At 48.9% G+C, this 13,610-nt stretch overlaps 1 protein-coding gene across 1 annotated transcript; it reads right to left on the reverse strand.

The window, feature by feature from the left end:
- Positions 1–1,911: 1,911 nt before the first annotated feature.
- impdh2 (IMP (inosine 5'-monophosphate) dehydrogenase 2) lies at positions 1,912–13,534 on the reverse strand. Its single transcript, XM_084445790.1, has 14 exons — positions 13,121–13,534; positions 11,462–11,510; positions 11,234–11,335; positions 10,980–11,054; positions 10,407–10,613; positions 10,164–10,251; positions 9,770–9,969; positions 9,502–9,592; positions 9,250–9,345; positions 5,037–5,180; positions 4,082–4,226; positions 2,719–2,862; positions 2,453–2,536; positions 1,912–2,195 (listed from the first exon to the last, which is right to left on the reverse strand). The coding sequence occupies exons 1-14, from the start codon at positions 13,216–13,218 to the stop codon at positions 2,174–2,176; spliced, it is 1,545 nt and encodes a 514-aa protein (XP_084301916.1). The 5' UTR covers positions 13,219–13,534; the 3' UTR covers positions 1,912–2,173.
- Positions 13,535–13,610: the final 76 nt, after the last annotated feature.

Below are 13,610 nucleotides of genomic sequence, written 5' to 3' on the forward strand. Positions count from 1 at the left end.
CTGGCCAGGGAATGGACCTGAGAGGATGCCCTCTTGGTCTAACGGGAGATGTTCAGCCTTGCATGACGAGGGCGACCCAGGCTCCACACCTGTATTTTCACAGGAGCACTCCACTTCTGGACCTAAATAAATAAATCTATCATATGTGTAATAAAATAATGACATGGATACCGTGTATACAATGAAATGCTTACCTGCACTCGATGTGGGACTCGAGCCTATGGCTGAGCTGCATGCATGGACCTGGGTTCAACTCCCACTCTCTGTCATGGTACACACAATGATATCAATACATTATAACACCTTCAAATATATGGACAATGCCATAAATCAGTGCCATTTTAAGGCTCAGATTCAGTGTTTTCAGGTCAACATTTTGGCCTACTTCATGGAGATAAGAAATCAGTCCTGTACCATCTTGAAAAACCAGTTTGTATTATGAGGAAGAGAGAGAGAAAGTATGAGAAAGAGAGAGAGATCACAGAGTATTAAGAGATACAGTAACAGGAATAAATAATCCTCATCATCTTTAAAGTAACTGAGTTAGATCTTCCAATAAACCAAGGGGACAGTTAAAAGGGTGAGAAAGAGAAGAGAAAGTCAAGTAACGAAAGTCAGGAACGCTCTGAGTGAGAAACACTTTCACTTTTTCACTGCAGTCAGTAGGTGTAAAGGGAAAGTAGGACTGACTGGTCACTGTTAGAGATGAATAGAGAAGAGAGAGGTTTCTGTGAAACAATCAAAACGAGTGTGTGTGTGTGTGTGAGAGAGAGACAGAGAGAGAGAGAGAGAGAGAGAGAGAGAGAAAGAGAAAGGGAGAGATATAAAGTAGAAGTCCAGAAAACAGAGAATGAAATGGTGAGGATCTTACAGGAGAGTGAGGACCTCTGAATGGTGGTGTCTCCATGTTGAGTCTCTCCCCAGCTCTTGTCCGTCTCCCCTGCTCCTGTCCTGGTGAACGTGAAGCTGCTCTTATTTATTTGTCTCGACTTCCTCTTATACACACATGCTCTATTTCACTTTCACTTCTCCAGAGCAAGTGGCCCCAAACTCCTCCTCCTCCCTGCCTCAGCCACGTCTCTGACTCCTCACAGCACAAATACAAACCCTGATGCTGTATTTGTGTAACATAATTCTGTACATGCAGTATTCATTGCTATATATTCTTGGCTGTTACCTAAAATCTAGTATATGTTGAATTGTGGTTAAAAGGACAATGTTTGATATGCATGTCTGTGAATGTCTTATTGTAAAACCATCTTCCCATCATGCCGGTCTGTTGGAGGCGTTAATCAGAGACACCTGTGGCTGCTGGGAGGGGGCAGGTGTGTCCAGGCGGGCGGGCGTGACGGGAGTTCTGGAAAGTCCGGTGGATTTGGATGTTTATCGCCCCCCCCCCCCCCCCCCCAGAAACCTCCTGAGACAGACCGACACTCTCGTCTTCCACACGACGGTCAAGGTCCAATCGGTGTCCTGCTAGAACGCCCTCTCTTCCTCCCTGGAGGAATCAATCATCTCACATGACTCGATTGATTAACGTACTTTTCTTCTTTTTTTTTTTGCACTGATCCAATTACTGTCGATCGACCACAGAGAGAAAGGAAGGTTGTAAAAGTCAAAGACAACCCCAGAGCTCTTTAAAAAAAAAAAAAAAGCTCCGGAGATTCATCCTTCTTTGAAATAATGTCTGACTGAACAAGAGTGGACATGTGAGAGGACATGTGAGAGGACAGGTGAGAGGACACCCGATCCTCCGTCCCCCGACCATGAAGACTGCAGGCTTATGAACACACACCGTTGGTCACCGGCTACCATGACAACACATGCGGGACTGAAAACGCTTCACAGAAAGAGGCTTGTGGAAAAAAATAGGCTTTATTTTAACTGATGTTTTCACCTCCAGTTCAGAGTTCATGTCAGTACAGTACACGTGAAAAGCTCATCAAGACATGGAAGGCATCAGATGACACTCTAGAAGCATCCTAGAACACTCCGGAACACTCCGAGAACACTCCAGACCACCAAGTACTGGCAGACTGGCACAGGCTCTGCTCTGCCTTCTTTAGCAGACAGGAAGACAATAGACAGGAAGACAGGTGATTTGTTGGTATTGTAGTTTTAGTGTGTGTGCGTGCTTGCATATGAGTCTTTAGGAACTTTGTCCACCTCGTCCTCAGAACAGACGCTTCTCGTAACTGTGGGAGAGAGAGGGACAAAAAGAGACAGGGTTGATTAGAGTTGAGATGGCCAACCTGAACTAAGAGAGAAAGAGGAAGTGTAAGACTGTGGGGTGGGGAGTGTGTGTGTGTGTGTGTGTGTGTGTGTGTAGCGCTTTCTGGAAGTGAAACAAGGTTGGTAAAGCCAAAGTAATAGCAATGTATTGCTTTTTAAATGGTTCCGCGAACACACCTTTTTGTGCGTGGGTGTGTGTGTGTGTGTGGCATGTCAGTACCTGTGCAGGCTGTGGACTCCTCCCTCCATTTGGGCAGAAGTCGTTCTCTTCTCAAACTTCAGATCTCCGGAGTACATCATAGCTCTGCAGGGGGGGAACCATATCAAGGTTACACAGCCCTGAACCACACAGGGGAAGACAGTTTGTGTTACACAGTCTTCAACTGACTGCATGTGAGATTTTATGTGAGGCTCTTTACACAGACAGTGTATACAGCTGTAAGTGTGCGTGTGTGCATGTGTGTGTGGTGTGCGTGTGTGTGTTACCGGAGCTGGGTGAGGCTCTTGGCTCCTATGTCCTGGCAGGAGTGTTGTATGCCAGCGATCAGGTAAGGGATGAACTTGTGGATGGAGCCCTTGTCCTGCACCGCCCCCGACACACCCTGCGCCACCTTGATCTGATCACACTCACTGAGGGGGGGGGGGGGGAGAGGGGAGAGGAAGGGAGGGATGGGAGGAAAAGAAGGGGACGAAAGGGAGCATAGAATAGAGGAAGGATGGAGATCAGTGCACAAGAAATGCCCAAAATACGAACTGTAGTTTAAGGGGTTGATATCGCCAACATTACTGTAGTAGTATTACCGTACCCAAAGTATGTGGCAGTTCTGAGTTAGTATTTATTGCCGTAGTATTACTGCATGTATAATCCGAATCAGATTTTAATTCATTAATTAATTACATTATTTGTAATACATTATGTACATTACTGTAGTATTCCTGAATATTAGTGAGTATTACTATAGTACTAATATAGTATTACTGCAGTATCCCTGTAGTGCCTGAAGTATCAGGTCTGAGAATATTAACGGGTACTACTATAGTACTAGTAAAGTTTTACTGCAATATTCCTGTAGTAGGGTTGCAAATGGTAGGCACATCCTTGAATTGATCATTGGTAATGTTAATGATCAATCAATCGATTAATTAAAATACCAACATTTCCAAACAATACCAAAAGCGTTTTGTTCTTAATCAACGCTTTATTACGGAGGGCCTGGGTTTTCTGCCTGCTGTGCGTCACAGATCCTCCTCACAAACACTGAGCCCATGGTGGGTGGGAGGACCCTATTGGGTCAAACACTGAGCCCATGGTGGGTGGGAGGACCCTATTGGGTCAAACACTGAGCCCATGGTGGGTGGGAGGACCCTATTGGGTCAAACACTGAGCCCATGGTGGGTGGGAGGACCCTATTGGGTCGATGGTGGGTTTGCTGCAGGTGAGACGAGGAGGAGAACAAGTGGCTTCTTGTCCTTTCTTTTCAAAGTGGTCTCACACAATGCTTTGCTTGGCCCGCTTCATGTTTCAAAATATGCCGCTGTCGATTTCTCCCGAGATGACTCCGCTACCACGTTCTTTGATAGTAGATTAATAAATACATTTCACATACTCAAAAAAATCCTTATCAATCAATGAATCGATTTTCGATGAATTGTTTGCATCCCTATCCTGTAGTACCTGAAGTATCAGGTCTAAGAACATTAGAGAGTATTACTATAGTACTAGTGTAGTATTAGAGGGTATCACTATAGTACTAGTGTAGTATTAGAGGGTATCACTATAGTACTAGTGTAGTATTAGAGGGTATCACTAGAGTACTAGTGTAGTATTAGTCCAGTACTCCTGTAGTACCTGAAGTATCGTGTCTGCGAGCCCAGGTTCTTGTCCATGGCGTCCAGGGAGCCCATGCCCCGGTACTTCTTCAGCCTGATGCCGTCGGAGAAGAAGTACTCCCCCGGGGCCTCGCTGGTGGCTGCCAGCAGGGAGCCCATCATCACTGAGGAGAGAGAGAGGGAGAGAGAGAGAGAGAGAGAGAGAGAGAGAGAGAGAGAGAGAGAGAGAGAGAGAGAGAGGGCGAGGGAGAGAGAGAGAGAGAGGGAGAGAGAGAGAGAGGGAGAGAGACAGAGAGGGAGAGAGACAGAGAGAGAGAGAGAGAGAGAGAGAGAGAGAGAGAGAGGGAGAGAGACAGAGAGGGAGAGGGAGAGAGAGAGAGAGAGGAGACTTTTGATGCTCTTTAATGAAACATCCTTACAAAAAACTAAACAACCACCACTTCAACACCACACAGGAAAAAACCCAAAAAACAAGCCCACTACAACCAAAACCAACAAATAACAGAAACAAAAAGCAAACAATAACTCATAACAAAACCAGGAGGGTCCAATCATAATCCATCCAGACTATTTTCCAAACTCCACAATCAGGGAAAGTGGTAGGGTAAAAAAGAGAGAGAGAGAGAGAGAGGGGGAGAGAGAGAAAGAGAGAGAGCCAGGGAGAGGGAGAGAGAGGGAGAGAGAAGGGGCGGAGGGCAGAGCCAGAGAGAGACAGGCGGAGCCAGAGAGGGATGGGGGCGGAGTCAGAGAGAGAGACAGGGTGGTACAGGAACAAGTTAACAAACATCCAGCCAGTTTTCACACTCGGGTAGCCTAAGTCAGGTGTGTGGACTGATGGATGGGTGGTGTGAGTCAGGTGTGTGTGTGGACTGATGGATGGGTGGTGTGGGTCAGGTGTGTGTGTGGACTGATGGATGGGTGGTGTGAGCGGGGTGCGTCTAGCTGAGGGACCGCCTCCTGCCAGCTCCGCCCACCTGTGGAGGCGCCCAGGGCCAGGGCTTTGGCGATGTGGCCCACGGTTTGAATGCCGCCGTCGGCGATGACGGGCACTCCGAACCGACGCGCGTACTCGGACACCTTGTAGACCGCCGTGGCCTGGGGCCGCCCACACGCCAACACTGGGGGAGCAGACAGGGTTAGAACAGGGAGAAGCACACGAGACCACACACCAGCTGAGCCATCCTTACCACTCACTCACTCACACACTCACACACTCACACACTCACACACAGTCACACACTCACACACACACACACATACACACACACACACACACACACATACATTACTGTTTTACAGAAAATTGAGTTAGTACCAAAATTCTGTTCCAAGTTGAAAGATGAGTACTCATGTAACAAAAACACGTTCATCCATGAACTGTTCTGCATCTCTCTAGGCATCTGAGTCAGTCCTCCTCTCCTAAGTGACACCAGCTTCAATACAGTCTAAAAACAGTCTATTAAACGTCTATTAACAGTCTATTAATAGTCTATTAACAACCCTGTCACTCCTGCTCAGCATCTCAAACAACCTTTAGAACAACTCAAGTTCATTGGCTCGTCAGCAGCCTGACATAAAAGCAAGCGGAGAAACGTGAAAACATCATGTCATTGAACGACCTCTGAACGAACTATACACTCTTGTCTTCCTCCTCCTCCTCCTCTCTCTCCCTCTCTCTACTTTTCTCTGCATAAAAGATAGGTTTTCTGATCAAAGCCTAGCACCGAGACCGGAGGCTTGATAAACCCCAATATACTCCAACAGGAACTGATGAACATCTCCCTCCCAGACCGAGTTTAAACACATGCACCCGTTTGCATAATTACGCATCAGATGTGATATTAAACTCCAACACGCTGTGAAAGGAACGGGAAGTGAGACAGTTATTATAATCAATTGGCCTTGTTGACTGCCATCGGCAAATAAAATGACATTCACCGATGGTAGTGGCCGATGTCATGTCGCAACAATTATGTCTTTTTTGTTGCAAAACGTAGCCTACCCAGCTGCAGATTCGGAGAAGATCCGTGACGTAACGCCGCAAACGCACGTGTAGTTTGCTTTCAAATTAAAGTGAAATAAAAATCGGCGTTTTGGAACCAAACACTTCATTTCTTTGTTTCCCTGGCACAAAAGGGGGAATAAAAATTCAATAAAATAAACATCGGCCATTGGCATCGGCTGGATTGTTATTTTAAACATCGGCATCGGCCCAGAATTTTGCAATCGGTGCATCCCTAACCAGAGGTGCTGCCCACACTGGAGATTGGGTTAGAGGGGTCTGGATCCGGACCACGGGCCAAACGGGCGGGTCTAAAGTTGGACTGAGATCCCCGGCAGCACCGGATCAGTTCCGCATGGTGACTCACTCATCTGGGTCAGACTGATGGATGGAGAGACGCCTGCTCCCACATGCTAGTGCACTTCCATCTAAGGGGACTTCAGTGGGCGGCTTCATATGTGCCTTCAGCCAAGTGCACATCTATGATGACCTTTCACCCCAGAGGTAGAGATGCACCGATTCACTTTGTTTCAGTTCCGATTAGGGTTGCAAATTTCAAGGAATTTCATGAATCGATAACTGTTAACCTTAACAAACGATAGTTGATTAATTGATAAGAACGTCCCACGCTGGACTGCGCTTTGCTCGCTTCATTTTTGCGTCTTCTTCCGCTGTCGTTGAAATTTCCCGGCATCCCAATTATCTTTCACTACGTGGCGTGGCGCCCTCATGTGCAGTCAGACCTTAAATCATGATTACATTTTACACAACTCCTGTTGATAACATAAAAAAAAGTTCCATTCCATTAACAAGCAATTAATTGAGTAACCAAATCTTACGAGTAAATTATTATAGGCAATTAATCGATAGTCGATTAACCGTTAACATCCCTTGTTCCGATCCCGATATCTGCCGATACCGATCGGATACCAATGGTCTTTTTTCTTGAATAATTAATTATCATTAACTTAACTTAATTATTATCATTAACATACACTTTATATATTTTGCACACACCATATTCTTACTGTATTGCTACTGTACTGCATTGAATTGCTTTTATTATTAGGATATCTAGTAGTTGAGGAGCTAAAACATTATTTTACTCATCAATTTTACCCAACATATTGCTACTTGTATATTAGATGTAGCCCTAACAATGAAAGAATCATTGAATCCTACTATATATTATTTTTTGCGTATCAGTGCCCACTTTCATCAAATAAAAATAACTCATTAGTCAAATCTAAGCTTGGGATCCCGTCTGCTCTGCTCTGCTGTCCCTCACTGCCCACCTGCAAAAGAGCAGGTCTCAGACTCATTAGAGCAACGGGGTCACATTTCACTGTGACACGACGAGGAAGGAGAGGGAGAAATGGCTCTGGTTTACAGATTGGCGTATTCATGTTATCAGGTCCCCTATTAGCTTTGGGTTCATATCAGAAATATTGCCAAATAGGCTCATTTGCTTTTGGAACTCCTCCACCACCGTCTAGTGTGACCAGCTTCAGCAGCACATCCAACTCCACACTTTCACTTTCAAACTATTTAGAACTTTCACTTTGCAAACTATTTTAAACTTTTTTCAGCGTAACGTCTGTTTTCACACCCAATGTTTGCAGACATAAGCTGACGGTCTGAAAAGAAGGGCTGGTTTGGTGCACTAGATGCTGGACTGAGGGAAACATGAATTGTAGCATATGAATGAATGAATGACAATGAATGAATACCGGAGCCCTTTCACTTTATCGTCAGGCCGATACCCGAACCCTGAGCCACGTCTGGATCAGAACCCCAACCCCAAGACTGGGTCAGACCGGTCCCATCTCTACCCCCAGACACAGGAGAGGCGTGTGACGGACGGATTAGTCGACCACACAGGAACAAGCATCCAAAACCCCAAAAACCCAAGGCCAGCTTCTACTACTACTGATGCAGAGCTGTTAACCAACCAATGCAGCAGGCTGTGAAAGGGGTGGGGCAGAGTGTGGTAGTGGAGCCAATGGGAGCCCAGCACGGAGGACTGGGTGGGAGGGACTTACTGGAGAATCCCGTAACGGTAGTTGGGGTTTTGGGGCTGTGGAGCTTTATACTCGGAGGAACACTGGGGGGCGCTAGAGAGACGGACAGAGGCCAGGTCAGACGCGGAATGGAAGAGAGAGAGAGAGAGAGAGAGAGATGGAAGTGGAAGTGGAAGAGACGGGGTGGAAAAGAGATGGCGACAGATAGAGGGAGATAGAGAAAGAAAGAGTAGGAAGGAGAGAGAGAGGGTTATAATAGTGGGGAGACAAAGAAGAGGTAAAGAAAAGGACAAGTAGACAAAAACAGACAAAGAAAGATGGACACAGAGACATAAGGAGCCCAGGGAGGAGGAGGAGCCCAGGGAGGAGGAGGAGCCCGGGGAGGAGGAGGAGCCTGGGGAGGAGGAGGAGCCCAGGGAGGAGGAGGAGCAGGGAGGAGGGCAGACCCCCCGGGGAGAAGGAGCAGGGAGGTGGAGCAGAGAGGATGAACAGAGTGCCCGGGAAGGAGGAGGAGGAGGAGCAGGGAGGATGGGCAGAGCGCGCGTCGGGGCGGACGGAAAGAAGGAAGCAGAGACGTACAGGAGTGTGAGCGCGAGGAGGGGACAGCTGGAGTTCATCACCGACGACGACTGAACTGAACCACAACATCCCAGAATAATCTGTGACCACAATCATGACTGGCTTTGATCAAGTGACATTAGCAGGTTGTGGCGTCATTCTGTTCCAATTTCCTCTATTTTAGACTCAACATTGAAATACTGGGACTCTGCGGAACAAACCAGAATGCATTTCACCCTGTTCAGCTAGCGCTGATCTGTCTCAAACATGAACAAGAGAGCTCAACAGAAAGAGAGAGAGAGAGAGAGAGAGAGAGAGAGAGAGAGAAAGAGAGAAAGAGAGAAAGAGAGAAAGAGAGAGAGAGAGAGAGAGAGAGAGAGAGAGAGAGAGAGAGAGAGAGAGAGGAGAGAGTGACAGTTGGAATAAAGGAACATTTCACTCATTCGTATGTGTACGTAAAAAGAGGAGACGAGCGAGACCGGACCTCAGACAGGTGATTAGGAGTGATTTGCACTGCAGCCAGATTCCCAGCTCCCGGATTCGCTGAGAGGGAGCCGTGTGGGAGGAGCTAACAATATCTGGGCCTGCCCATTGGTGGGCTCTCACCTTCCTGTGTGATGCAGATGGAGCCGCTGCCCATGCCCACCCTCAGGCCGTCTGCGCCCGCGTCAATCAGGTTCTTCGCCTGCGCCGCAGTGACCACTGGGACAGACAGGGGGAGACAGAGAGCCACAACCTCAGGTGGAGAGTGGAGATCGCTGGACAGACAGCTTATAAGTGTGGGTGTGAGTGTGAGAGAGAGTGTGTGAGTGTGAGAGAGAGCGTGTGTGTGTGTGTGTGTGTGTGTCATGCACTCACCATTGCCCCCTATGACCTGTATCTGGGGGTATTTCTCTTTGATGTATTTGATCATGTTGATCTGGAAGATGGAGTTTCCCTGAGAGGAGTCCTGAAACACACGTGGGAGGGCTCAGTAACACACACACACACACACACACCTCATTAAAGAGACACACACGCTCATAACCCCCACCACATACTCACCCTACCCTGCACCGCCAGATCCAGGAAGTTGGTATCACTCACACCCACACACACCCCCCCCCCCCCACACACACACACGTACCAGTACGACCACGTCCACCCCGCTCTGCACCAGCAGGTCCAGGCGGTACTTGTCGTCGTTGTGCGTCCCGATGGCGGCGCCACACAGCAGCTGTTTGCGGGAGTCTTTGGAGGCCAGGGGGAAGTCTCTGTTCTTCTTCAGGTCCGTCCGCGCGATGATGGACACCAGACAACCCTCCTCGTTCACGATGGGCAGCTTACCTGCGCAGGGCGAGGGGACAGGTCAACAGGTACGCAGTCTCTCGCACAAACGCACACACACAGACACAGAAATAGATAGAAAGCACACACGCACACACACACAGAAGTAGACAGAAGGCAAACACACACGCAGAGTTCACACACAAAAGCTCAATCTGGACCCGTGGCAGGGCTGAATGTAACCGCCCCCTTACCTTTCTTACTCCTCTGTAGAATCTCATTGGCTTCTTTCAGTGTCACTCCAGCTGGGGCCACCACTAAATCATCTAGCTTGGTCATGACCTGATGGGGGCGGGAAAAGAGAGACAGGAAATGAACCAGCGGCCTCAGGAGGAAGTCGGATGGACAAACTCGAGCGAGAGCTGAAATCCAGACACGTCTCCCTGCCAACCGGCGCCATTTATCCCCCCCCCCCCCCCCCCCCGAGCCCCGCCCACCTGGCTGAGAGGCAGGTCGTGCTCCTCCTCCTTCAGGAAGTCGATGTCCCTGGAGGAGATGATGCCGACGAGGCGCCCGCCCATGTGGCCGCTGTCCGTGACGGGGATGCCGCAGAAGCCGTGGCGCGCTTTGGCCTGGAACACGTCCCGCACGCGCTCAGTGGGACTCATCACCACGGGGTCCGTGATGAAGCCCTGCTCGTACCTCTGGATGGGGGGAGGGGAGGGTGATGGGAGGAGGGGACAGGGGGAGGAGAAAAAGGGAGGCGTTGGGGGAGGGGGGTGGTAAGGGGCATCTATTAAATCTATTGGGCTGTGTACATCTACTGTATGGGGTTTCCAGGGGCACAAGACAGAGCGTGACAGAGAGAAATGGGGAGAGAAAAGACTGGTGATTGTGTCCCTCTGGGATCAGTTACACCAGACCACCAGCAGAGGGAGCCACACCCAAAGAGAGGAGAGACATGAATGGCGCGGACAAGAAAACAAATTGCGAATGACACACAAGAAATAGGCAGGGATGATGGGGTGTGAGAGAAAGGATGAAGGATGAGTTACGGGGGCGAGGATTACCTTGACCTTGCGGACCTCGTTGGCCTGGAACTCAGGAGTGCAGTTGTGATGAATGAACCCGATACCGCCTGTTAGCTGGGAGACGGACGTATTACAATACATTACAATACAGCTTGTGTGCGTGAGTCGGTATGTGTAAATGAATATTGACTCACACTGTCGACCCATATGAACAGTGACCCCGCCCCCCAACATGGGAGTGTGTCGTATATTACAGTGTAAGCCTCCCGGGTCCTAGAGACTGCCGTACTCACTGCCATGGCGATGGCCATGCCGGACTCGGTGACCGTGTCCATGGGCGAGGACACCAGGGGCGTCTTCATGGTGATCTGCTTGGTCAGCGCTGAGGTCAGGTCCTACAGAGGAGGATAACAGCGTGACATTGTCACCACCACCGCCACCATCATTATCATTATCAGTGACAATGACGCGTGTCAGAGTAGTAGGATATCTGTGAGTGCAGGAGAGGCCGGGTCACTCACCACCTGGTGCGATGTGAAGTCAATGTAGCCAGGGAGAATCAGGAAGTCACTACACACAGGAGAGGACAGGGTTAGTGCAGGAGAGGACAGGGTTAGCGCAGGCACACACATTCCTGTTCAATCTGTCTCTCACACACGGAAACATTATCAGTAGCGTGCAGATCGGTCACAAACGGCCTTCCATATCCACACCACACATTCACGCACATCTGCCAGTTACAATGCAGGGTGACACACGACCATGTGGTCTCATGGACATGGCCACAACTGAATAATACCACTAAAGCTGTTAGTTATGTCTCAGTACTGAATAATACCACTAAAGCTGTTAGTTATGCCTCAGTACTGAATAATACCACTAAAGCTGTTAGTTATGGCTCAGTACTGTTTACCCAGAAGTAAAGCCAGTACCTAGTCTCTCATGTGAGTGGTAGTGTCAACACTTTCCAGGAGCTCCAGAGGTGATAGTCCAGAGGGCTCCACTACAGAGAGGAGGTCCAGGGGGAACGTCAAAGTCCCAATGATTGTCACACACCCGAGTGTGTGAAATGTGTTCTCTGCGTTTGACCCCTGCCCTGGGGGAGCGGCGAGCAGCAGCGTTGCCGCACTCGGGAATCATTTGGTGATGTAGCCCCCCAATTCCAACCCTTGATGCTGAGCGCCAAGCAGGGAGGCATTGGGTACCATTTTTAATAGTCTTTGGTATGACTCGGCCGGGGATCGAACTCACAACCTCCCAGTCTCAGGGCGGACACTCTAACCACAAGGCCACTGAGCTGGTCTATCGTGTGTCGCTGGCTTCTGCGATCCCAGGATGAATAGAGCGGGTCGTCTAATGACCGCAGGGTCGGTGCTTCGATTCCCAGCTCCTCCTGTCCACTTGTGTCCTTGAGCGAGAAACTGAACCCCAAATTACTCCCAATGAGCAGGCTAGCACCTTGCATGGCAGCTACCGCCATTGGTGTGTATGTGTGTGAATGGAAGAATGAGGCCATTGACATTGTACAAGTACTTTGTCCGTTGAGGTAGAAAGGCGCTATATAAGTGCAGCCCATTTACCAAGTAAATAAAGAAAATACGTTTGCAGAATGAGTTGAAAAGTTAGAGGGGGGCGAGTGGTCATTAATTACAGAGCAAGTAGTATATTCATAGCACGTGTGTAACAAGAGTGACAGGCTGACGTCAGATGCTTTGGGGGTTTCATGAGAAATGTAGCTGGCTACTGACTTTCATGTCCTGTGCCATGCATGGTGTTGTCTGACAAGCTGGGGGTGAATTATCTATATGGGAACATGCCAGATACCCAGACAGCTGTCATCCAGTACTAGTCGATGATCTAACTTAATTAGCCAGAAGCCTTAACAGTTAACGTTAGCAATAGGGCAGCCAGGCAGGCTCATGTCAGATACTGTTGAGGCATAACTCGCCTGCTCGCTAACTGCTAGCTAAAACGTCGGCATGTACGTTAAACCAATCTCTTGATTGCCGGCTAACCTGCCAAGTAGCACAGCGTTTACTCGCAAGTAGATAGGCTAGTTAGCTATTGTCGTTAGCCTAGCTAGCTAAGTAGTTAGTGCGGTAGAATGCAAATTAACTCGGCCATGTGACTGCCAACGACGTTAGCTCGTACGTTAACGTTACTAGTCTCATTAACGTTACTTGTATGTGAGGCCATCCCCGCAGTTGAACAGTTGGGTGCCTGTGAGTCCATCTTCTGGAACGTATCCGGTCTGCCCGCTGATCAAGTAGTCCGCCATAGTGTTTATAGACTGGGTTATTTGCAGGCTAGCTTGTCCCCTCTGTGCAAATCAGGCCAGGGAGGCCGAGAACTTTCTCCTCGTCTTGGGGCTTCTCTTCTCGGCTCGGTCGGGTCGTCAGCAGCGCGGCGTTCCAGTTCCGACGTCCAGAGTTCCGTTCCTCTAAATCACCACCACTAAACTGATCCAGCTAACGGTAGCTAACGCGTTAGCTGATATGACACCGTGGGGGATTTATCAAAACAAGCTTTCTTCCTTTTCCCCCCCCTTCAACCCTGATGTTCTTGGTCTCTGGACGTTACCGCTTGCAGCTGCACGTGGTTCTAGTTCTAACCTGACAGCCTCTTTCCCCGTCGGGACGGTAAATCACTTCCGTTACGTAGTGGGAAAAC

This window comes from Borostomias antarcticus (genome assembly GCF_949987555.1).
Source record: "Borostomias antarcticus genome assembly, chromosome: 11".
NCBI classification, from domain to species: Eukaryota; Metazoa; Chordata; class Actinopteri; order Stomiiformes; family Stomiidae; genus Borostomias; species Borostomias antarcticus.